This window comes from Pogoniulus pusillus, chromosome Z, assembly GCF_015220805.1.
Source record: "Pogoniulus pusillus isolate bPogPus1 chromosome Z, bPogPus1.pri, whole genome shotgun sequence".
Classification (NCBI taxonomy): domain Eukaryota; kingdom Metazoa; phylum Chordata; class Aves; order Piciformes; family Lybiidae; genus Pogoniulus; species Pogoniulus pusillus.
The window spans coordinates 50,805,636-50,828,758 of NC_087309.1; the positions used below are offsets into that span (position 1 = coordinate 50,805,636).

A 23,123-nucleotide genomic window follows, 5' to 3' on the forward strand; every position below is an offset into this window, starting at 1 on the left:
TCTGCACTAATGCTGCTGAGTAATTGGCTTGCACAACTGTACTGTTACAAAAGCTCACAATGCCATAGCCAAATTTAGCATATATTTTTTTTAAAACAATGTGACTGCTTGCATTTTTAATAGCTAATTCTCAGTATGATTTTTTACCTTCCTGGACATGTCATCATAAATGTTTTAAGAGGTAGCTTCGCAGTTTGAAGTTAAATGGGTTTCAATAGCAATGTAAGCAAGCAAACAAATCTGGATTTTATATTTTTTGCCACTTCAAAGTATCTTTTGAGTTTGATTTCTGGCATCTGAGTACTCTATTAAGCATTGAGAATCTGAAGCCTTTGCACCATCGGTCCAGAGAATTGACATTTGTATGAAGAAAAGAACAAATAGCAAATGGCTTTATCCAGTTACATCAACACCTGGGTTCTTGTGTCAGGAAGTCGAAGTCCTACCAGACCTCCACATACTAGAACAGTGGAAGCAAGGAGAATAGGGATTGCTTTGGTGATACCAACAAGGGAACCGAATATCAGGTTTCCAAGTACAGCTGCAGCTTTGCATAGTGCATTCAAGAAGCCAAAGCCTGTCACCCTAGAAGAGAAAACAAGAAAGTTAAAAACTGGCTGAAGGAGTAAAGCCTTTGAGACAAATGCTCAGTGGGAATAAATCAGCACAATCCTAATAATACAGTCTTTATAATGCAAAATGAGAGCTCAGCTGCTAGCAAATTTTATTGTGGTGAAATTATTCTGCTGCCTCAGAGACCAAAATGTGAAAAGAACAGCTGAATAGGTAAGTTTGTGCATCTACAGTAGAACAAAGGACTTGCAAATGAAAACCCAGTAACGCTTAAAAAGCTGGACTGGAAGTCAAGGTGTTGGTAATTTGGATTTGGAGACAAGGTGTTAGTGATTTGGGAAAGAAGTCATTAGAATAAAGAGATGACCATCTTAGGTCATTGAATAGAAACTGATTTCTACAGTGGTATATTGTCTCCAATCAGTGTATTTTCAAAAGAGCAATGAGATTGGCAATAATAATAAGTGTATATCTCTTCGAGGTAAAGAGAATAGGGCAAAAAATCCCACAGCTTGGTGCAGAAGAGATATCTGAGAAACTTAGAGAAAAGGGAAAGGTTTGCTAGAGGAAAATACGACACAGGGACTTTGCACTGCAGTGGTGTGATTTTAATGGTCTTGATTAAGTATTTAGATGTTTGGTAGCCTGTGCACAGATGTATTATTCAAACTGCCATTGTTCTAATAAGCTGTGTTTTGACATGACTGTATGAATCATGCTTACAGGAATAACCTTGTCCTTCCAAATGCATCCCAGCAAAAATATCTAGCATTTCTCAAATCAAAAAGAGAGGACTATGTGGAGCTCACACTGTACTTTCTGAGATTAAATCAAGAGGATAGATATTCTGGCTTTCAGAAGAAAGTACTTATTTCATGATTAAGTTCTGCCGTCCCCAGTTTAAATATCAGGGATTAACAGAAATGCTAGTAGCCTGAGTGACTGAAAGCAACCTCGTTATTGTAAACTGAGGTACATGTGAAGATCCTGTGCTCTGATGTAGCCTGAACTCCTAGAAGTAAGTTTGAGAAACTTCTATTGAAGATTCTAAAAAGCAGCCAAGATAATTAGCTTGAAGTAAGAAGACATGATCCCAGCTGAGCAAGGATCTTTCTAAATTGCTCTAATTTGCTCTGAGAAGTAGAACTCTAGTTAACCCACAGAATCAACTTCAGAATCTGAACAAGATTCAGGAATGTGCTAATTTGAAGTAATGGGGATTTTGCTGTAAAATACTTAAATTGGTTGAAGGGATGTTTGCAGAATAAAATTAAGATATGGAACAGACTAATTAAACACTTTTTAATTCCCCTCCCCCCTCATTAATATTAAATATTCTTTTGTCTATGGCTGCAGATAAAAGCCAGCCCTCTTCTCCAAAACATTAGGGAAGTAAAATTAGCAGAGTTGTTATTTACTGTTCCAGTGTCTGCATATTATATGCTATTTTTGACCCCCCCCCAAAAGGCACAAGTTAGTCTCTTTTGCTGTGTGGTTGTAATCATAATACATTTATTAGTAGTTTGGCAATATGTCTCTTGCAATCAGAGCAGTGTTTCAATCTCTTTAACAGTCTAGAGATTTACAAAGGAATTGTTTTGTCTGAAGTAATAGTACTTCTTCTTTGTGTAAAATATGGCAGCCACCCATATATCACATGATAATCAGTATCAGTGATATCTGAGGAAGGAGAGGCATGCCATTCTGCTGGCAGAGCAGAAACTACTCAGAAGAATCATGGGGAAAAAAAGCAGAAGAGACTCAGATAGTCTCTTGAGTGTTCAAAGACCTTGCTTGCCCTTCTTCCCCCCCCCCCCCCCCCCCCCCCCCCCCCCCAAATTTGATTAAACCTGCAGTGCTTTCACATTATACTTAGTGCCAAGAAACACTAACCAGGCACATCCTGGAGATTACCAAGGTGGTATGCTGTGCAGCCTAACAGAGCAGACCAGTGGGGGCTGCCAGAGAGCAACAGATGAGGAAATCGTGAAGTATTGCTTGTGAAGCTTTCTGAACGAAGAACTTGCATTCCTCAGAGGAGGAAGGATCGGTTTAGAACCTGCCCATTTTAGGGTTGACTTTTTTGATTAATTGATCCAAAGAAGAAGTGGGAGACACACTGAAAGATCCAACAAAAAGCCACTTTCCTGTCTAATCTGTCAAAGCCTGTGAGAGGATAAAATCTGTACCACAGAGACAGACAAAGCCCAGAAAATCTGGAGAAAGTTGACCCAGGATAGGGAGAAGCACCTGAGAGGGAAGAAGCCTCAGACAGGTGCTTCTTCTAGGGTAAATGTGTTGAAGGTTGGATCATCTTCAAGGTCTTTTCCAACAAGATACACACCCTGAATTTCTGTGAAAATAGATTGCATTGCAAACAGGTAGGAAGATGTTAAAGACAATACAGCCAGCCTGGAAAATGCAGTTTATGTGATAGGATAATAACGAGTTACAGCTCTTCTGAACAAGTCATGGAAAGAAGAAAGGAAAAGAGTCAGAATTCTTTTAACTTTGTCCTCATTTATGCACAGATAGTATTTCTAAAGTTATGGTGATCACATATGACCTACAATGTAAAGGCACTGGAGTAATGAATGATCCCTGCCTACATCTTTACTGTATTTTGCATTTCACCCTGTTTGTGGCTATAGAGAGAGAGAGAGAAAGAGATTGCTCAGTTCTCCATTTTTGTTCTGTTACTTAAGAGCAGGTTCCAAATGGAGTAAGAAGAATTTAAGTCTGTGCTAACACCGCATCACCACACTTACAGTGTTCATGCTGACACTACAACCACTGCAAATACCAAAATTGTATTTGTCTTCATAATGGGTGCCACCACTATCAGCGTGTTTGATGAGAAGCTGGCTATGACCCAACAGTGTGCACTTGCAGCCCAGAGGGCCAACTGCATCCAGAGCTGCATCAAAAGAAGCATGGCCAGCAGATCCAGAGAGATGATTCTGCCACTTTCCGATGCTGTGGTGTAAGAGGGAAAGATTGGTATGCAACTGATCTGACTTAGGGGCAACAGGCCAATAGTTCCCAGGTTAACAGAGATAAGAACAGGGTCTGCAAGCTCTCAAGTGACAAATCTAAGGAAAACAAGTGCCTGCAAGTACCATCCTTGTAATCAGAGGCCGGAATGTGGTGTTGGCTAAACAGTATGTGGAGCCAGCAATGACCTTGAAAGGCTCTGCAGAGGACAACCAGCTGCAGAGGTAAGTTAGGATGATGAAAGTTCCCCTCGCTAGGGGGACACACAGTAGGGAAAGTCATTATGTAACAAATTGTGAAATGAGAGGAGCTTGGTTCTTCTTGGTTCAGCTTTCCAGGAGGTACTGGCCACGTCACAGAATTCTGAACACATGTAAACTGAGAGTGTGGGTGGGCGAGCTGTGAGTGGCACCAGTCTCATCAGAGCAACAGGTGCTGGTCCATGGTGGGGATGCAGATCTTTTGAGATGGCAGCTGACCAGCTCTGCTATCTATGTATCTCAGGAGTTTTGCTGGCCAGTGAGATTGGGTGAGCAGAGCCTGCCCTTTAATCAATAGAGCTACTCAGGATTGTTTGTCACATGTTATTCAGCATTGTAGCTTCTCCCTTTAGGGCTGTAACATGTGAGCCATAGGTATTGTGGTTTCCAGTATACCTTTCTCATTATGGTTTTAGTGTTTAAGCTATAATAAAGTATCAAAACTGTACCCAGAGGAGAGTACCCATGTGTGAGAGCATTCCCAGGTCCCCAAAGAACTTGCTGTAAAATCTGATGAGACCTCATCTGGAGTACTGCATCCAGCTCTGTTGTCCTCAACACAAAGAACATGGACCTGATGGAACAGGTCTAGAGGAGGGCCACAAAAATGGTCAGAGGGCTGACACATCTCTGCTACTAGGACAGGCTGAGAGAGCTGGGATTGTTAAGTCTTGAAAAAACTCCAAGGAGACCTAATAGCAGCATTCCAGTAACTGAATGGGGCCTAGAAGACTGGAAAGGGACTGTTTCCAGAGGCCTGTAGTGATAGGATGAGGGACAATGGTTTTAAAATACAGAGGAGTAGATTTAGATTCGATGTTAGGGACATGCTCTTTACCATGTGGTTGGTGGAACACTGGAACAGATTATCAAGGGAGGTAGTGGAGGCCCAGTCCTTGGAGATACTCAAAGTCAGGGTGGTTGGACTAAATGATCTTTGGAGGTTCCTTCCAACACAAACCATTCTGTGATTCTTTGGTGGCAACTTGTTGTGATCAGCATTTACACGCGTAAATAATTTCTTCAGATGCCAGTGCTGATATAATACCAAACTTGCCCCCAAGTAACAGGGAAATGGCAGCATTCACATAGAGAGAACAGACAGTCAGCAACAGCCTTAGCGTATTCTGAGAGATATCTGAACTCCCCAAAGCATACATGGATCTAGCAAATTTGAACAGCTTACAGGCAGGAAATCTTTGGAAAGGCAATAGCACAGAATATAAAGGGATTCTTTGCTGATATTCAGTTTTGTTTTATACTGCTTTATAAAGCTAAGTTTTTTCACAGATATCACTTACTTATATTAACTAGTTATAACGGAAGTCTGAATAGAAATTTCTGAGCAAATTGGGACATTTTTTTTCCTGTGCTGGACTCCACAAATAGCACATTCAGGGCCACCACTGTGCTTTATCTATTGTAGGCTGCCTTATTAACATCTACAACAACTTTGTAATACAGTATCTCTTATAACTGAGCAAAATTAAGGTAATCTATTTGCACTGGAAAAGTTCTGCTTTGTAAAATGGCCATTATTAGTCTAATCCCATTAATATTAGAAGAATAAGACAAAGTAAGTCCATTTTTATTGCCTGTGGCTGTACTGAAAATGTGAAATCAACAACTCAGCAAATATTCAATCTTTTAATATTTAAGCAAGTTTCAGGCATGCCCTTTTGCCTAAAATATGAACATCATTGGCAGGAACAGTAAGATTTTTGCAGACTTACATACAATATTGTTGAGACCTGAACCTGAAAAGCATTGTCACTCCAACCTTCTGCCTTCATACCCTCAAAGCTTAATACTGTGTGTGAACGTGAGTTTGTTGTGTGTGAATATGAACTTGTCATGTAATAGTAGTCAGAACAATATCACTAATCAAATTATTGAGGTCCAGGGATAGCAAATTCAGCCTTGTTTTTAAATATCATTCTTAGAACGGTATTTGTGTTTCAAATCAGCTAAAAACTGTATTCATTTGTGTCTTTATAAATAATTCTACCAAATCCAGGAGAGTAAAAATAGCCAGGCAATAAATACACTGCAATTTATATATACACACATATGCATGATCTTATCTTGCAGCACTAACACAGTGTCTGCTATACAGCTTCAGGGAAGTGGAACTTTGTGTATGAGTGTACGAGAAGTTTGCAAACGATCAATGATGTGCAATGCATCATCTCAGCATCATGAATGGATGAAGTGAAAAAATCCAAAGGCATAAGGCCATTACTATTTACACCAGTTTCCATTATATTGATCAATTACTGGGCAAAGCACTGTCTTTTTGACTTCAAGAACAATGCTGATTTCTGGTAAAGGGAGGCTGGTAGCAAGAATCCCTTGTCCAGATGGAAAATATAATTAAATCTTTCAGGCACATCAGTAAGATAATGCTGTTGAATCAATCTGTAATTGCTTTTAGGTAAAAAGATTTTAGTGTTGATAGGAGAAAAATGTGGGAGTCTTGCAAAAGTGTCAGGTCTGAGAGAAAGATATTAAGGAAAAGGAATTTCCCCAATGTGCTTTACTTTCCTTGCTGGGAAAGCTGTGACAAAGAAAAATACTTAGCTTCCTTTCATTCAAGCCCCACATAAAAATGGCAAGTGTCCAAAAAGTTAAAAATAGAGGGATTATCCAAGTCTTTAGATTAAAAGATTTCCTGGTTGCCACGCATACTCCTTCTTACACCAGGTGCTTTATTCCCACTTAATATACTGCAGGCCCACTTTTTCCATTGCTGACAGTCAGAGTATCTAAAAGCTTCTTTGTCCTGCAGTGGAGCACTACTAAATGTGCAGCACAGATATTTGATGACTTTCATGGCACAGCTAGTGCCTATGCAGCAGGTTACAAAACACTGAATACTCACTTTTGTGGGTGTTCATAAAGCAAAGGCTATTAAAATAGTTTCTGCATGTTATGGGAAATTTTCCAGCAGACAGACATTTTAAACTCTTTTAAAAAAATAGTAAAAATATGCATATCATAGCCTGGCCAATTAAAGAACTCAAGGTGCAAGTGAAACTGTGGAATTTGCCTTCCCGCATTGGACTACTGCTCAAGGCACTGCAAGGATCAGTGCTGGGCCCAGTCCTGTTCAATATCTTTATTGATGACCTGGATGAGGGGATTGAGTCCAGCATCAGTAAGTTTGCAGATGACACCAAGCTAGGAGCAGATGTTGATCTGTTGGAGGGTAGGAGAGCCCTGCAGAGGGACCTGGACAGGCTGGATGGGTGGGCAGAGGCCAATGGGATGAGATTTAACAAGGCCAAGTGCAGGGTTCTGCACTTTGGCCACAACAACCCCAAGCAGCACTACAGGCTGGGGACTGAGTGGCTGGAGAGCAGCCAGGAGGAAAGGGACCTGGGGTTACTGATAGATAGTAGGTTGAAGATGAGCCAGGAGTGTGCCCAGGTAGCCAAGAGAGCCAATGGCATCCTGGTCTGTATCAGGAACAGTGTGGCCAGTAGGACAAGGGAGGTTATTCTTCCCCTGTACTCAGAACTGGTCAGGCCACACCTTGAGTCCTGTGTCCAGTTCTGGGCCCCTCAATTCAAGAGAGATGTTGAGGTGCGGGAACGTGTCCAGAGAAGGGCAACAAGGCTGGTGAGGGGCCTGGAGCACAAACCCTATGAGGAGAGGCTGAGGCAGATGGGGTTGTTTAGCCTGGAGAAGAGGAGGCTCAGGGGTGATCTTATTTCTGTCTACAATTACCTGAAGGGACATTGTAGCCAGGTGGGGGGTGGCCTCTTCTCCCAGGCAACCAGCAATAGAACAAGGAGACACAGTCTCAAGTTGTGCTGGGGGAAGTCTAGGCTGGATGTTAGGAAGAAGTTCTTCCCAGAGAGAGTGATTGGCATTGGAATGGGCTGCCCAGGGAGGTGGTGGAGTCACTGTCATTGGAGGTGTTCAAGAAAAGCCTGGATGAGGCACTTAGTGCCATGGTCTAGTTGATTGGATAGGGCTGGGTGCTAGGTTGGACTGGATGATCTTGGAGGTCTCTTCCAACCTGGTTGATTCTATGATTCTATGATTCTAAGGGCTTGGCAAGTAGTGCATTTAAAACATTAGCAGCAAATTTCAGTAAAATGCAGTTGAACCACATCCACAGGATGGGAGTAGGCAATAGCTGCTGAGAAGTCTGTGTGAAGTCAGTGGCTTTCGTTGTAACTCAAAAGAACAGAAAACTTCTCTTCTGACAGCTGCAACAATACAAAGTTGTACTTAATATACCCTGTAAGTTATGTTTACTACTCAGGGAATAAACTCTCAAGACTCAGGAAGGAGAAAAAAAAAAAAGATAAGCCATCCCTGGAGGTGTTCAAGAAAAGACAGGATGAGGCATGTAGCATTATGGTCTAGTTGATTGGACAGGGCTGGGTGATTGATAGGTTGGACTGGATGATCTTGGAAGTCTCTTCCAACCTGGTTGATTCTATGATTCAAAAAACTGAAAATAGGTGACTTATTTCTTAATCGTGATGAAACCCTTACAAACGTATTTCAAAGGTGCTTAAAAATGCAAAGTGGGATGACAATTTTATAGGTGCACCTTGAATTCTAGGTATTTCTAGCCAAGAATCCATTGCAGATGTCTGGAACTTGCAGCAAAACTAATGAATTGTTGGTTATCTAATGCAATCTGTTTTACTCTGCAGAGATGACCTATTCCTATTCCACTTTCTGTTTAGGTTTGGGTGATTTGTTGTATCCACATTTCAAGAGTATTGGCTTACAAAGTTGGTGCTTCCCAAGCTAGCTTACAAGAAGGTATTTAGCATTTATGTGAAAATGATTGCAGTTTAAAGTCACAAGTATCTCTTCTATGTATCTATGCCAGAGAACTTTAACTCTCTTCCATTCATATTCATATTACAGACAGAGCTAAGAAACTGCAGTGTTATTGAAAGCCCCTTGGGCACACACATTACAACACAAGCTGTAATTACCTCATCAGACCAGGTTTTTTTCCACAGAACTCTGCCAATGCACAGAGCAAAAAAAGGGCTGAGGGTAAAACATAAATGTAATGAAGAAAACTTGGTTTGTCTCATCTGCTGCAGAAAAGAGAAGGTTAAAGACATCAAGATGGGGAAGAAATCTCACATTTAAGGTAATTGAGAGTGCTGTCAGGCAAAATGATGCAATCCCTACCCCTGCCATAGGGTTTATATACGGTGCAAGCAAGTGACTTAAAGCTAAATAAATGGTCAACAAGTGTGCATTTCACATTATCTGAATGCTCAGCTTAGCACCTTTGGGTTTGTGTTGCTAAATTGCTGAGCACTTAGAGCTGCAGTGGAAGTTACATGTTAAGCCCATTCTCTCGTCCACAATGATTGGTGGCTGGGTCTGTTGGTACCACAGACTGCAGCCTATGTTTTGCTTTTTTTTACTCCTGGTGAGCAGTGCTAAAGTGATTTTTAGCAATATTAGGAAAAGATAGTAAGTTTATGAAAGAGTATGAAAGTAGCTTAGGAATATCCAAAAATATTCACCAGATATTTAATTAAACTCTCTTTCAGATAAGAGTTTCCAAGGCTATAGAATAGTTGAGTCACAACAGAACCAAGAGGGTCACAACAGACCCTTTTCAGAACCTGCTGAGTAGTCCAGAATACTACATGCCATTAAGAAGACAAGGCAAAGAACCAAGAGAAAAGATGAGACAGAAGATGAGTTAATACAAGTTCTTTACATTGTAGAAGTGGGTTAATTTACTTCTTACTGGAAATAGCAGCTAGTCATCAACAGTGTCCTCTAAAATTTGTGTATTGAAAATTTAAAAATAAATAAATCAGATTTGTCACCACCATTCCCCAGGGATAAGTGCTGTGCCCAGTCATGTTCAACGTCTTTACTGATGATCTGGATGAGGAGATTGAGTCCAGCATCAGTAAGTTTGCAGATGACACCAAGCTAGGAGCAGGTGTTGATCTGTTGGAGGGCAAGAGAGCCCTGCAGAGGGACCTGGACAGGCTGGATGGGTGGGCAGAGGCCAATGGGAAGAGATTTAACAAGGCAAATTGCAGGGTTCTGCACTTTGGCCACAACAACCCCAAGCAGCACTACAGGCTGGGGACAGAGAGGCTGGAGAGAAAACAGGCAGAAAGAGACCTGGGAGTATGGGTAGATAGCAGGCTGAACATGAGCCAGGAGTGTGCCTGGTCGGGCCACACCTTGAGTACTTTGTCCAGTTCCGGGCTCCTCAGTTCAAGAGAGATGTTGAGGTACTGGAACATGTCCAGAGAAGGGCAACAAAGCTGGTGAGGGGACTGGAGCACAGCCCTGTGAGGAGAGGCTGAGGGAGCTGGGGTTGTTTAGCCTGGAGAAGAGGAGGATCAGAGGTGACCACATAGCACCTGAAGGGAGGTGCTAGCCAGGTGGTGGTTGGTCTCTTCTCCCAGACAACCACCAATAGAACAAGGGGACACAGACTCAAGTTGTGCTGAGGGAGGTCTAGACTGGATGTTAGGAGGAAGTTCTTCCCAGAGAGAGTAATTTGCCATTGGAATGGGCTAGAAGTGTTCAAGAAAAGACTGGATGAGGCACTTAGTGCCATGGTCTAGTTGATTGGATAGGGCTGAGTGATATATTGGATGATCTTGGGGGTGTCTTCCAACTTGCTTGATTCTATGATTCTATGACATAAACATAGTCATAAGTAACTTTAATAACATATATTCACTTTTCAATGCAACTTAGTAATTTACTTGAGAATAATTTGAAATTCATATGATGGCTAACATTTCTTGTTCTAACAGTTGTGCAAATCAACTGAGTTTTTATGAAGCGCATGCAAGTAAAAGCTATGCCAAAATGACATAGAGTACCCATCAAGAACACAGGACAAACCACTAAATTTCTTAAAATCCAATCCTTACAAAATTAAAAAGTAAGCAGGAGATGAGTGTGAATATATAGAATCCAGATCTGTTTAGATTTTGAAGCAATCTTACCTCTGCCCTACAGGCAGCTGATGAGGAGGAAACTGAAATGTGTGGCATGTGTCACATTCAGTACATAATTCCAAATGTCTGACCACACCCCTACCTAGCTATAAGCCTATACAATCCTCAAATAACCTGGAGTATGATTTATGAAACACCTTTTGTAAAACGCTGTGCAGTACTGGCAAAGCCCCAGTGATTTGGCAACTGGCTAGTCTCCAAGAGGAGCTATGCAGGAGGAAAAGGAGTGGCTGCCCAGCCTGGTTTCTTGTGCATACTGTAAAGAATTAACCTCTCTCCATACATCCTTCTTCCAGCCCAACCTCCAGTTGCCCTTTGCTGCCAGTTTGTGGTCATTTCACTGATCAGAAGTAAAAAATAGGTATATATTGAAACAGTAAAACAGTGACAGTGAGCAAGCATAGACTGCCTTCCTAGAGGAAATTGCAAGCCAATTTCAGGACCACTCTGGATGCAGTTTTGTAGTGAAAAACATCATCTTAAGAACTTCACATGCAAAAACACATGAGGCAGCTTCCTGTATCATGTATGTCTAGAAAGGTTGTTCATCCATACAGATATCTGCAGATGGAAAATCCTGGCTAGTTGTTCCAGGCTATGGAGATCAAAGGAAGCCAAGAAGGAAACCAAGACCATCAGAGTGGGCAAAATTGGCTGTTAAACTCTTAAAATTTTCATGTATTTTCAAATGGTTCTGTGTAACACGAGGAAGCTTTGCCTCAGTCTAGGAACTTACTTTTGTAATTTGCTTATAATCCACCTGGCAAAATCTGCCATTGGTGGGTCTATCACTTTCATAACTTTTGGAAAAGAACCTCACCTACAGTATATACCAACAAGGTCTTTCTTGAAACAAATGGAAGTGGCCTATCAGCCTTTTTTTATATTGATAATACAAAATGACAGTTTTCCACCTTAGTTACCACAAAGAGCAGCAACAACACAGCTGCAAGTCTATTTCTGAGGTGTAGCTCCAAACATCTATTATTGCCAACATAAACTTTTTTTCTTTTTTTAAGGACAAACAGGTAAGAATTTGCTACAGTCCCAAAGCTAGTAGAAACCATTAGAAACAACTATTAGCTACAAGTATAAATGCCCTAGAATAGACATCAGTTACGTTCCTTTTGTCATTCCTAGTAATGATGATTGTTTTCAGTTCCATTGACATCAATAGATTCAGCAACTATTTTTCTTTAGTTAGTATTTGTGGCTGCTACATTCAGAAACACCAAAGAGGTAGCTATTTCTAAAAGATGTTTATTGACTTATACCATAGGGTTTGGATGATAGAGGAATTCTTGCTAGAAGAGCAATTTCCTTAAGACCAGCACTTAATATTAAAACCTAGTGCTTTGGTGTTGTAAGCAGCCTAGTACAGTTATTCAATACAACCACAACAGTGGATGTCCATGTGTTGTATGAAGAAGCATATGTATTTTTAAATGCCAACAAGAAGAAAACAGTGAAGCCAGTCTACAGTTTTCCTCTCCTATAAGCAATACTAAAAGCAGTTGAGCCCCTGTCCTAAAGCTTAGGCTTGCCAGCAAGGCTACACACAGGATCAGAAATATATTTGACCATATTTGAAATTTCTAGTGAATTATATAATGAATAGCACTGTGACACTGTCCATTGTCAGGAATCTGGGCAATTTTACATTAAGCTTTGTTTAAGGAGGTAAGTGGGGAGAAATCTCTTAGCGTATTCAAGAAAAAGTGGCTTTCACATTTTCACCCTTACAGCACCACATGCCACAACAGCTCTTTCCTCTTTCTTCAATCTATTAAGTGACATAAGATCAGCATTAAAATTTACCCTGTATCTAAAAAAATCCTAAACACATCACCTAGTAATACGTGCAGGACATGAAAATTGTCCTGAGTTTTCCTGCAAGAGCCCTTTATATCCACTTAGCATGGTGTATGAACACTCTTAGCAACACTGCATACAAATCTGTAGCATGAGCTCAGCATGGGTCAGGCCTACAATCTCTTCCAGAAGATGGTGTTCCGCTCCAGACAGTGATTTTTATTATCATTCACGCCATTTCGCAGCCAACAGACAAATGCAGCTATATTGGTGCTTTGGGCCAACTGCTGCCTTCATAGCCAGTTGTACCAGAGGAAGCCCAGAAACATTCCATTACTGTTTTCAGAAATGTTTTAAATGAGAGAAGCATTTAGACCTCCTGTTTTTCATATAAAACTACATTTGTGGTGTTTTCTTGGTTAATCAATATTTGATGTGAAATATATACCAAACAGCTTTTCCCTCTTCCTATTCGTAAGACGAACTCCTAAATCATCTCACTCCAAACTTTACTGCCTCTGCAAAGCTCATATGGAAACACCTCTGTTTACCATTTCTACTAGTACATAGAAATAGCGTTAGTGATGTTAGCGAGAGTGTGTCTGCCCATACCTTCTATCTGTAGGATACAGCTCCACAGTAATGACATCGAGAGAGTTCCATGCTGAGATGGTGAGACCATTGTAGAGGCACAGCATACCTATCATCATGGATTCACTGGTCCCAAACCACAGGAAAAAACAGCTGATGCCAGACAGAACCATGGAGCCACCTAGTTACAACAGATATGAAACAAGCATTAAGTGGAGAAGCGTTGGAGAATTCTTGTTAGCAGAGGACACAGAAATGATAAACATGAGCAACTGTGCTGAGAAACGGCCTTGGGACACTGCTAGCCCAGGAAACCAAACTGTAAACAAGTGAGCACCCCACACACAGCTGCAGTGGGCAGAGTTAGATAGCCAAGGGGGCTGGAGTAGGTGGTCTGCAGGGCTGACCCTTAGATTGTTATGGTATACTGACCTATCTATGCCTTACAAGCAATCCTGTACCCTCTGACTGTAACCATTCTTGGTGGAGCACGCCTCTTGCTAGAATGCACATAAGTCACTGTATCATGGAAATAAAGTGGATTTGACCATCTAACCATATTGGTGAACAAAGAGTCATCTTCCCATAGCACTCCACCGACAGAGAAGTATTTAAACAGGGATCTTTGTTTTTGTCTAACTATTCTACAGACACTATGTAGCTAAATTAACTGACCCGTATGTATTTGAGATAAAACCTAAAGAGACCTCTGCTGGTAACACCAGGTAAACAAACATAGAAAAACACATATCAAATACTGGAAAATATCAAAAAGTATTACACTGGAACTTTCTCTGAACTCCTCAACTAAGCTGCATGAGGGAGACTGCCTGTATTGTTTCTTGTTCATCATCATCCAAAATTACACGAAGCTCGTTCAAATGTTGTAGCAATAAAAGCACTGAGTGGGAATTGCATTTTTATAGCTATGTTCATGTAGAAAATGAGCACAATGAACTACCACATACTTATTCAAATAAATTGAAAACAGATGTGTCATCGCAAGTAATCCACAGGAGGTATCTTTTCAGCTCTGTTACTTTCCAAAGCAGTAACAGACAGTGGACTGCTGACTCTTCTGAGTAGCTTCTCCACTAGCTGAGGGTCACTTTCCTTTCAGCTGGAGAAAAGCCAACGGTCAGCATTCTCCAAAATCTTATCCCAAATGCCTAAATAATGATCTTGTAATATCAGCATGGAAGAGCAATGAGTTATAATGTGGCATAGCAGAACTGGTTACAGAATCATTTGTTCCTACAGGTTCTAAAGTGGGGCTTTTTAAAATGACATTTATGATGCTGAAAAAAAAATTATCTGCAGAAGGATACTTTACACCTCTTTAAGCCAAATTCTTTTAAAAAGAGAGCATTTCAGGATGTGGTGGTTTTCCCTGTTTTAAAGTGAAGCCCCTACCTAGCATCGTTAACCTCCCAATCCTATCCATCAGGAGAGCAGACACAATATTCCCTGGTAGCACTGCTAAAGTTCCCAGGAAATTGACAAAGTAAATCCAGTAGGCACTGTAGTCATCGTCAAAAGAAATCTGGCATCCCGTCCTGATGTGGTAAAACGTGCAATTTATCAGCTCACTGTCAACAAACTTATATTGCTCAAAATCTGTGGAAAGAAGAAGAAAGATTTCAGCTAACAGCTGACTCCATGTGCAGCTTTTGATTAAAAGCATTTCTAGTTCAGACAGTTTTAATGACAACTTAGGGCTTTCACTGCTCTCTAAAGTGGGGCTAGTTACTGCTGTTAGTTTTAATATCTTTTTATCTTAATTGACAAATAGGCAAAACTCATTTAAAAAAAAAAAAGAGAGAGAGAGCATCTAGGCTTGGAATTAGGCAACCTGTTCACCAGATCTGCTTTGACTGTGTTTGGCTGAGGCATACTGGCACCAGTGATCATGCATAAAAACACTGGGTATGTGCAAGTTTTTATCTCATGGCCTTGCTCACATCAGACCTCCTATCTCCACACCTCACTCCCCTGCACTGGTCAGTATAGTTAGAGTTCCTTTAAAGCAGAACATTCCTACAGAATTCAGATTAAACTAATTTTCATTTCAGAGAAGGCTTCATCGTCTTCAGTTCAAACTCCAATGACTTACTATACACAACGATTCGTCCATTCTTCTTCTGATACTCTTATAGCGATACCAGCCTACACTTTCACTTTCTTCTTGTTCCTCCTGCCAGCTATATAACCCTGAGTCAAGGGTACAGCACTTCCCCACAAAGAAAGCTGCATGTTGCTCCGTCACAAACCCAATTCCACTATTACAGTTGCAAAGTGTTAAGAAGTGCCTCTTCTTTCCAATAAGCTTGCTTGGCCCTGTTCTACTTTCACTTATATCTTATTAAACTGAAAAAAAAAAACCCACCCAAAAACCTAAAAGAATTCTCTGTCTAAAGATAAGAAAACATGCATTCCCGTTTTTGTTACAATACTTAGGAGAGTGGGGATGATTACAGATTAGGTAGTTTGAATCCTGAACTCAGATTTCCATGCCACAAGCAAGCACAACGAACAAAGTATTTCACCATTTAGTTCAGTAGTTAGTTAGTTAAATGTTTTAGTTAGTCCCATTTAGTCTAAATTAAAGCACGCTAGTTAAAACAACCAGAAAAAAAGGAAAGAAATATTGTCCTCTCTGAACTGAATCTCTTTAGAGATGATTAAAACCAAAGAGCTGTTTACTCTCTGGCTCGATATTAGGCTTCTGGTATCTCTGGTGAAGGTGTGATCCTTTCACTTTTCTGTGATAAAACTATGCAATCCTGTTGCTTTTAATAACTAAGGGGGCTTCTATTACACCTCATTAGAAATTCAGAAGTTATCAACATGTGGACATGCAGGTGAATAACGAATGTTCAGGGGTTATTCTCATAATACCTGTGTTGTAGAAGGTGGTATTCACGAAGGTACAGTTCCTGAAGTATGTGTTTACTGAAGTAACGTCTTCAAACACACAGTTCTTAAAAAGTGAGTCTTCAAAGGTCACGGATTTAAACTTCATCATGATAAATCTGCTCAATACAAATATTTTCTGTCAGTCTACCTTCATAGATTAGAAAGAGTGACAGGTCAAGCTGATGCAGTTATACAAGTCCAAAACATCTCAACCACAGTAACGTGAATTCCTCAAACACGTTCTGGAGATGCAGTTAGTGATTAGCTGGTTCTAGAATACTATAGTTCAGAAAAAGCATTACTACTACAAACAGCTCCACATAGCTAAGGCTTACAACTGGTAACACAACTTCTTTGACAACATTTCTATTATTACTTGCATTTAATCAGCATCCCAAAGCAATGTCATGACATTCATGGAATAGTCTTTTAAAATTGCAATTAATTGTATTTTGACAGTCAGCAACTAGGAAATTATATTCTAGCAACTCAGTCACTTGGAACCAACAAGGACATGCTAGTACTAAGCTGGAAAGAAAGAAAGAATTTTCAGAGTCTTTATTTTTCCAGATGAACACACCATGCAGCTTTCTGTCAGCAGCTTTTCTGTACTTCTGTACATTCTCCTTCATACCGAGTCCCATTTAACTCCCAGGTCTTTCATCATGATTGTCAGTAAAATAATTATGGAAAAAAATAAAATGACTAGTAGTAACTTTTTACATCAATGTTATTAACTAAAATAGTGCTGTAAGCCTTTTTCACTATGGTTCTATGAAATAGTATCATGCTGCCAACTGAAAAAAAGAGGACAAAAAACCCCAGATGCAGAACCATGTAATTACTTTTGTTAAACAGTCTTTCATTTCACATGAAGGTGTGGAAAAAGCTACCCCTAAAAACAGGGCAATTTTGCTGGCAGACTTCATCCAAAGTGGCAACAGGTTGTTGGAGTCACATCTTTATGAGAAAGGAAAGCAAAAGCTAACTGTGTTCATCACAGGGAAAGTACTTACTAACTGATTAATTCTTTGTGTAATGGTCAGCACAATGCTGTTTTGAGCCCATTAGTTTTAGTTACTGTATCATCTCTCAATCATGATAGACTCTGATTAAAATCAGACTGGGGTTCAGTGTCAACTAATTATCATTTTTCATCTAGCACTTTCCATTTTAAAATGCAGCCTAATTCCAAAGAGAACAAAGAAAACGTAGCAATTAAATTAGTTGGAACAGAACAATAGGCTAATTGTCTTACATTTTTTCTTTGTCCAGGAAACATGTTGTGACTATATTAAAATTGGTCATAAAAATATCAACTAAAATCCAATAGAAAAGTACTGAAGTGACAAGTATTGGTGAATCTTCTAGGTCACAGGATCACAGGGGTTGGAAGGGACCTAAAGAAATCATCGAATCCCACCTCCCTGCCAGAGCAGGACCATGCAATCTAGCTCAGGTCACACAGGAACACATGCAGATGGGCCTTTAAAGTCTCCAGAGGAGAAGACTCCACAACCTCTCTGGGGAGCCTGTTCCAGTGCTCTGTGACCCTTACAGTAAAGAAGTTCCCTCTTGTGTTGAGGTGAAACCTCCTCTACTGCAGCTTACATCCATTGCTCCTTGTTCTATCACAAGGAGCAAGTGAGAAGAGCCTGTCCCCCCCACCTCCAGACACCCAGCCCTCAGGTATCTATAAACATTTATTAAATCCCCTCTCAGTCTTCTCTTCTCCATGCTAAAAAGCCCCAGGTACCTGAGCCTTTCCTCTCCTCTAGTCCCCTAATCATCATTAGTGCTCTAGTCCCCTAATCATCATTAGTTAAGAAAGAACACGAAGGAAATGCTGAGACTGGGGGCAATTGGAGAACTGAGGTCTCCAAACAAATTCATACTTTCATGGAAAATGTTTTGTGAATCTCGAATAACTGCAGAGGCCTACTAATCTGCACATTTGAAAGAGCAAGTTAGTGGTATAGAGTTGATTGATGTTTCAGTGTATTGCAAGAATTTTCAGTGCAAATTGATACAACTTCAGTAGAGAGAGTGCTGTCAGTTACTGACAATAAATGGTTCTTCGACTGCTGGGGAACATCCACCTTCTGGAAAGGAGTAGGTCTGTTGAGCTGTGTCTAGTTTCACAATGAGAGTGCTGCTACTTTTGACTGCAATGCATAAACCTTTATCTGTGTCAAAGCTCAAGCTCTATGAAAATAATTTTTAAATCTCTGTATTCTCAAAATAATTAATATAGATTTTCCTGTGAAAACAACAATTATTTAGCACCACGATTTCCAGGAGACCTTTCAAGTGGTTCTTTGGTATGATTCTTGAGAGAAACCAGGCACCTAAACCATCCATGGTTGGTCTTGTCCAGAGAAGGGCAACAAAGCTGGTGAGAAGCCTGGAGCACAAATCCTATGAGGAGAGGCTGAGGGAGCTGGGTCTGTTTAGCCTGGAGAAGAGGAGGCTCAGGGGTGATCTTATTACTGTCTACAACTACCTGAAGGGGCATTGTAGCCAGGTGGGGGGTGGCCTCTTCTCCCAGGCAACCAGCAATAGAACAAGGGGACACAGTCCCAAGTTGTGCTGGAGTAGGTATAGGCTGGATATTAGGAAGAAGTTCTTCACAGAGAGAGTGATTTGCCATTGGAATGGGCTGCCCAGGAAGGTGGTGGAGGCACCATCCCTGGGGGTCTTCAAGAAAAAAATGGATGAGGCACTTAGTGCCATGGTCTAGTTGATTGGTTAGGGCTGGGTGATAGGTTGGACTGGATGATCTTGGAGATCTCTTCCAACCTGGTTGATTCTATGATTCTACCTGAAAAATCCAGATAGAACCTTACTATGTTTGGAGTTGGTTAAAAACTACAAAATTCATTGCCAATTCAGATCTATTCATACTTTTCATTGATTTACAGTAACTTTTAGCTTTTGTTTTTCTGTGATAAGATCGTAACCTCTCAATATTCATCATTTTTGCAGCAGCATCTTTTGTCAATACATGAAAACAACCAGCAACAGAGTCGGCATTAAGGCATTCTCTGCCCCCATATAATGTCCTGCTTTGAATCCCACTGCAAAAAGAAGGGTCAATAACCTAGGCTTTTCAATCTGGTTTTCAGGATAAGATGAGTTTGTATGGGAGCTCCTCACACAGGAACCATTAGCAAATAGCAAAAATTATTAAATTATTAGGACATGCCTTTTTTTTTTTTTTAAAATTTTTTTTTTTTTTAATTCCAGCCAGGTTAGGAAAAAATAAAATCTCTAAACCTGTCATTGATGTACTCTCCATTGCTGTGAATCTGATTTTCCAGCGTGAAGTTGAAGACAAAATGGGAAACCTCCTCATTGTGGAAATGTTTTACTCGGGATGCGTATTCGTCTGATTGCAGATGTTTAATGACATCAGGAAACCAGACAGATAAGCCATAATACCTGTGAAAACCAGAAAAAAAAAAATCAATTAACCATTTCACTTGTGCAGAAATCAGTGCAAGGTGAGGATGAGCAGCTCCCTCACCTGTTTATGCGGTGAAACACTTGCCTATCATGACAAAATTCTCCATAACATAAAAACATTGGAAGATGCTGATACAAGAAGGTGCCATTTTTTTAAGGCTGATATTAATGAGTCAAGCTTGCAACTATGAACAGACTAACTGATAGCTATAATGTTTTGGGGAAAGATGATGAATAAAACCCTGAGCAGAAAGGGTCATCATAGTGACAGAAATTTGCATGTACATGATTCTTCTCTCTGTCAAGGTGCTTTAAGGTCTCAGCTGCTCTTACCCGAAAGACAGGGTGAACCATACAGCTGTAAGTTTGATTGTATTATCCTTCACTGGGTAGTTGAAGCATCTCATAAACGTCAACCATATCTGTAAATAATTAGAAAACACATTTATTTTATATCATATTTTGGACAATTTTTCTGAACGATAGAAGATTTTTGAGTCTGATCTGCTTGTTTCTTCTGGGCATCACGGAAAGCAGATCAGTTATTTAATTCTAGTCATAACTGTACTTCTTATAACAAATACATTCATCTGCTGCTATAACCAGGTTGTGTGTTATGTGACTTTTCAAGTGACAAAGTTCTGGAAAGCTTTAAGATGCCAGCTTTTTGATAGCTGTGAAAAGTTTGGGGGTTTGTTTTGTTTTGTGGTTGTTTTTTTTTCCCAGTTAATGAGACATTTCTCATTTTTCATTACAAGGTTAAAGATACTACCTGGTTTAGGTTTTGTAAAGAAGTGAAAAAAAAGACATAGACTAGTATCAGTAAGTTTGTATTAAAAGCTCTGAAACAGCTCTCACAGATTTCTGGCAAAATATTTAATGTACATAAAAATACATGCAGATATAATGCCTTATAAAGGTTTTATTGACATTAATTCACACAATTTATCCACAACTTTTCCATTTGTAGGTAATGTGACCACCTCATGTTCCTGGTGATAGTTTTTCATCTCCCAGGCAATCAGCAGCAGAACAAGGGGGCACAGTCTCAAGTTCTGCCAGGGGAAATATAGGCTCAATATTAGGAGGAAGTTCATCACAGAGTGATTTGCCATTGGAATGGGCTGCCCAGGGAGGTAGTGGAGTCGCTATCCCTGGAGGTGTTCAAGAAAAGACTGGATGAGGCACTTAGTGCCGTGGTCTAGTTGATTGGCCCCGTGACAGGGCTAGGTGACAGGTTAGAGTGGATGATCTTGGAGGTCTCTTCCAACCTGGTTGATTCTATGATTCATCATGTGCCACCTGTTTCTATACTATGTATTCATATTCACATCCATTCCCAGTGATATTGCACTGTGATGCTTGGGGATGCGGCTCAATAACTATTAGGAATCACTTGTGCGAAGACAAATCCAACATTTGCCTCCTCAGAAGTTGTGGTCAACCTCTGTCATTCACCAGTGCCTCTTCTAGGTCAGGAAACCAGAGCCTTACACTGGTTCCTATTTCTTCTACTTGCTTGGTAAATGTAGCATTGCAGCTATGACCACCATAAGCTCAATCAGTCCACCCCATTTCTGAAGGCTGATTACAAAGAAGAAAGAATGGAGTTGTTGTTACTTACACCATATAGCTCTGTGCGAATCCTAACAAAACACCTCCTGTACCACGTTCCTGTGTCACTCTCTATTTCTATGAGCTCATCTATCTGCTTTGGAGTTTTGATTCTGTTAACCTACAAATAAAAAAGAGAACAGCAAATATTCACATTTTCTTGAGCCATCAACTTCCTTTCAAGGAGGACTGGAAGGTTTTATTAAATCCCATAAGCAAAAAATGAACAGATATTAAACTTGTGTCTACAGTACAAATGTTTTAGAGGTATAAAAGAATAGTAGCCGAAGTTCCTTGTGGATGCAACTGTACTGGAAAAAGGCATGTAGGAAATGTGTTTCTCTAACTGTTGCTGTCAGATTCTGCTAAGGTATTAAATGCCCCTAAAGGATAAAACATTATTTAAACCCTCAGTTAACCGTGTCCAGAATTTAATATCAATTTGTTTCTGACCTCCTACCTTCCCTTTAAAAAGGGAGACGTTTTGACATGCAAAGGATGCTTCTGTGGAGAGAAAGAGAGAATTCCTTTTAAACCCTTTTGGGTTTGACTGTGGTCAATTGCTCAATTAGTTGGAGGGCTGTATCCTTCTTGTCATGCCTCTTCCAATAGCAATAATCTAGTCTGCATCATTCGTTATTTAAAACTTATTCATGGAGTTGATAAAACAAGTTTTCATAAACTCACTTAGGAGATGTGCTAATACAAAAGACTGACCTTAGTCCTCCAAGACTATTTAAGGCATCACACATACAGATGTCCTCACATACCACACCTCTGGGCAGAAGGATCATAACTTTTGAATCACGTAAAAGCCAGTATCAATCTTGTAGGTTCAAGGGAGGCCTTTTCACTGGGCTGGCTATCTGACTCATTTGGAGCCTTGGAGAAAAGATATAACCTGGACAAAAGGATAAAACTCCAGCCCACTCTATATGCCTGGTGACAAAAAGGCCCTAGCCTTGATGGTTCTTTAGCACAAACAAAGTCCTATTGAAACAGAACAATGGTCCATCTGGATCACAGAAATTCAGCTGTCAGTGTATAAAGAATGAAAATAAAAAAAAACCCCAAAACAAAAAACAATAAAGACCAATTGTAATGCAAATAAAACTAATGTTTAAAGGGCACGGCTAGAAATTTGTGATGTTTTAAATTTTACAAAATCAAGACAACAGGAAATGGTTGCTGAAAAAATTCTAGATTTACACATAGCAATTAAAGAGGAGGGAAACTTTTGGGTTTAAGGCTACAAAGTGTGTTTTTTTTTAACTTATGCATTCAAAACACTAGATCTAATGACTGTATATTTTAAAGACCCACAAAGGTAATTAAGCATGTACACAAACTTCTAAGTTGGGCAATCCCACAGTAGAATATGCTATCAGCTTAGTACCATCTCTATTAGTGCCATTGCTTTCAGGAAAGAATTTCTAAAGTATTAAGAATTACTACTTCCCCTGTCAGTATCTAGAATACATAATTCTGGAGTTCCTGACTCTAAACCCAGCATTTCATCCATTGAAGACTTCTAGTGGCTTGAAGATAAAATCCTCAATAATAGAAGTGACAAGAATAAACAAGACTTGTGAAAAAAGGTTATAAGAAAATATCCTAACAATAAAATCAGGAAATATATGAAAGGAAATCACACTGAAAATATAGCAGTAATGGAAAAAATTATGTGTATCTGATGTGTGTAACTAGTGACACAGAGAAAAATGTTAACAACTACATTGCAGAATGGTACTGGATGAAGTGGCAGATTTAGGAGAGCTATACGATAAATTACTGAGACAAAATGTTCCAATATCCAGAACTAACTGATATTAAGAAAGAAGAGATAGCAAAGGATGTCTCAAATTATGCATGTTTGCTTTTGTGACTTTTTTTAAAATTTATTTATTTATTT

The 23,123-nt window shown here is 39.9% G+C and overlaps 1 protein-coding gene across 1 annotated transcript in view; it reads right to left on the bottom strand.

Moving 5' to 3' along the window:
* Positions 1-247: 247 nt before the first annotated feature.
* SV2C (synaptic vesicle glycoprotein 2C) overlaps positions 248-23,123 on the bottom strand; it is a 133,940-nt gene continuing 111,064 nt past the window's right edge. The window contains exons 7-13 of the mRNA XM_064176479.1: positions 21,222-21,332; positions 19,931-20,019; positions 19,409-19,573; positions 16,115-16,248; positions 14,630-14,833; positions 13,238-13,397; positions 248-585 (exon numbers count right to left, since the gene is read on the bottom strand). Of these exons, the coding sequence (XP_064032549.1) occupies positions 402-585; positions 13,238-13,397; positions 14,630-14,833; positions 16,115-16,248; positions 19,409-19,573; positions 19,931-20,019; positions 21,222-21,332 (1,047 nt within the window). The 3' untranslated portion in view covers positions 248-401. The remainder of the gene's footprint in view (positions 586-13,237; positions 13,398-14,629; positions 14,834-16,114; positions 16,249-19,408; positions 19,574-19,930; positions 20,020-21,221; positions 21,333-23,123) is intronic.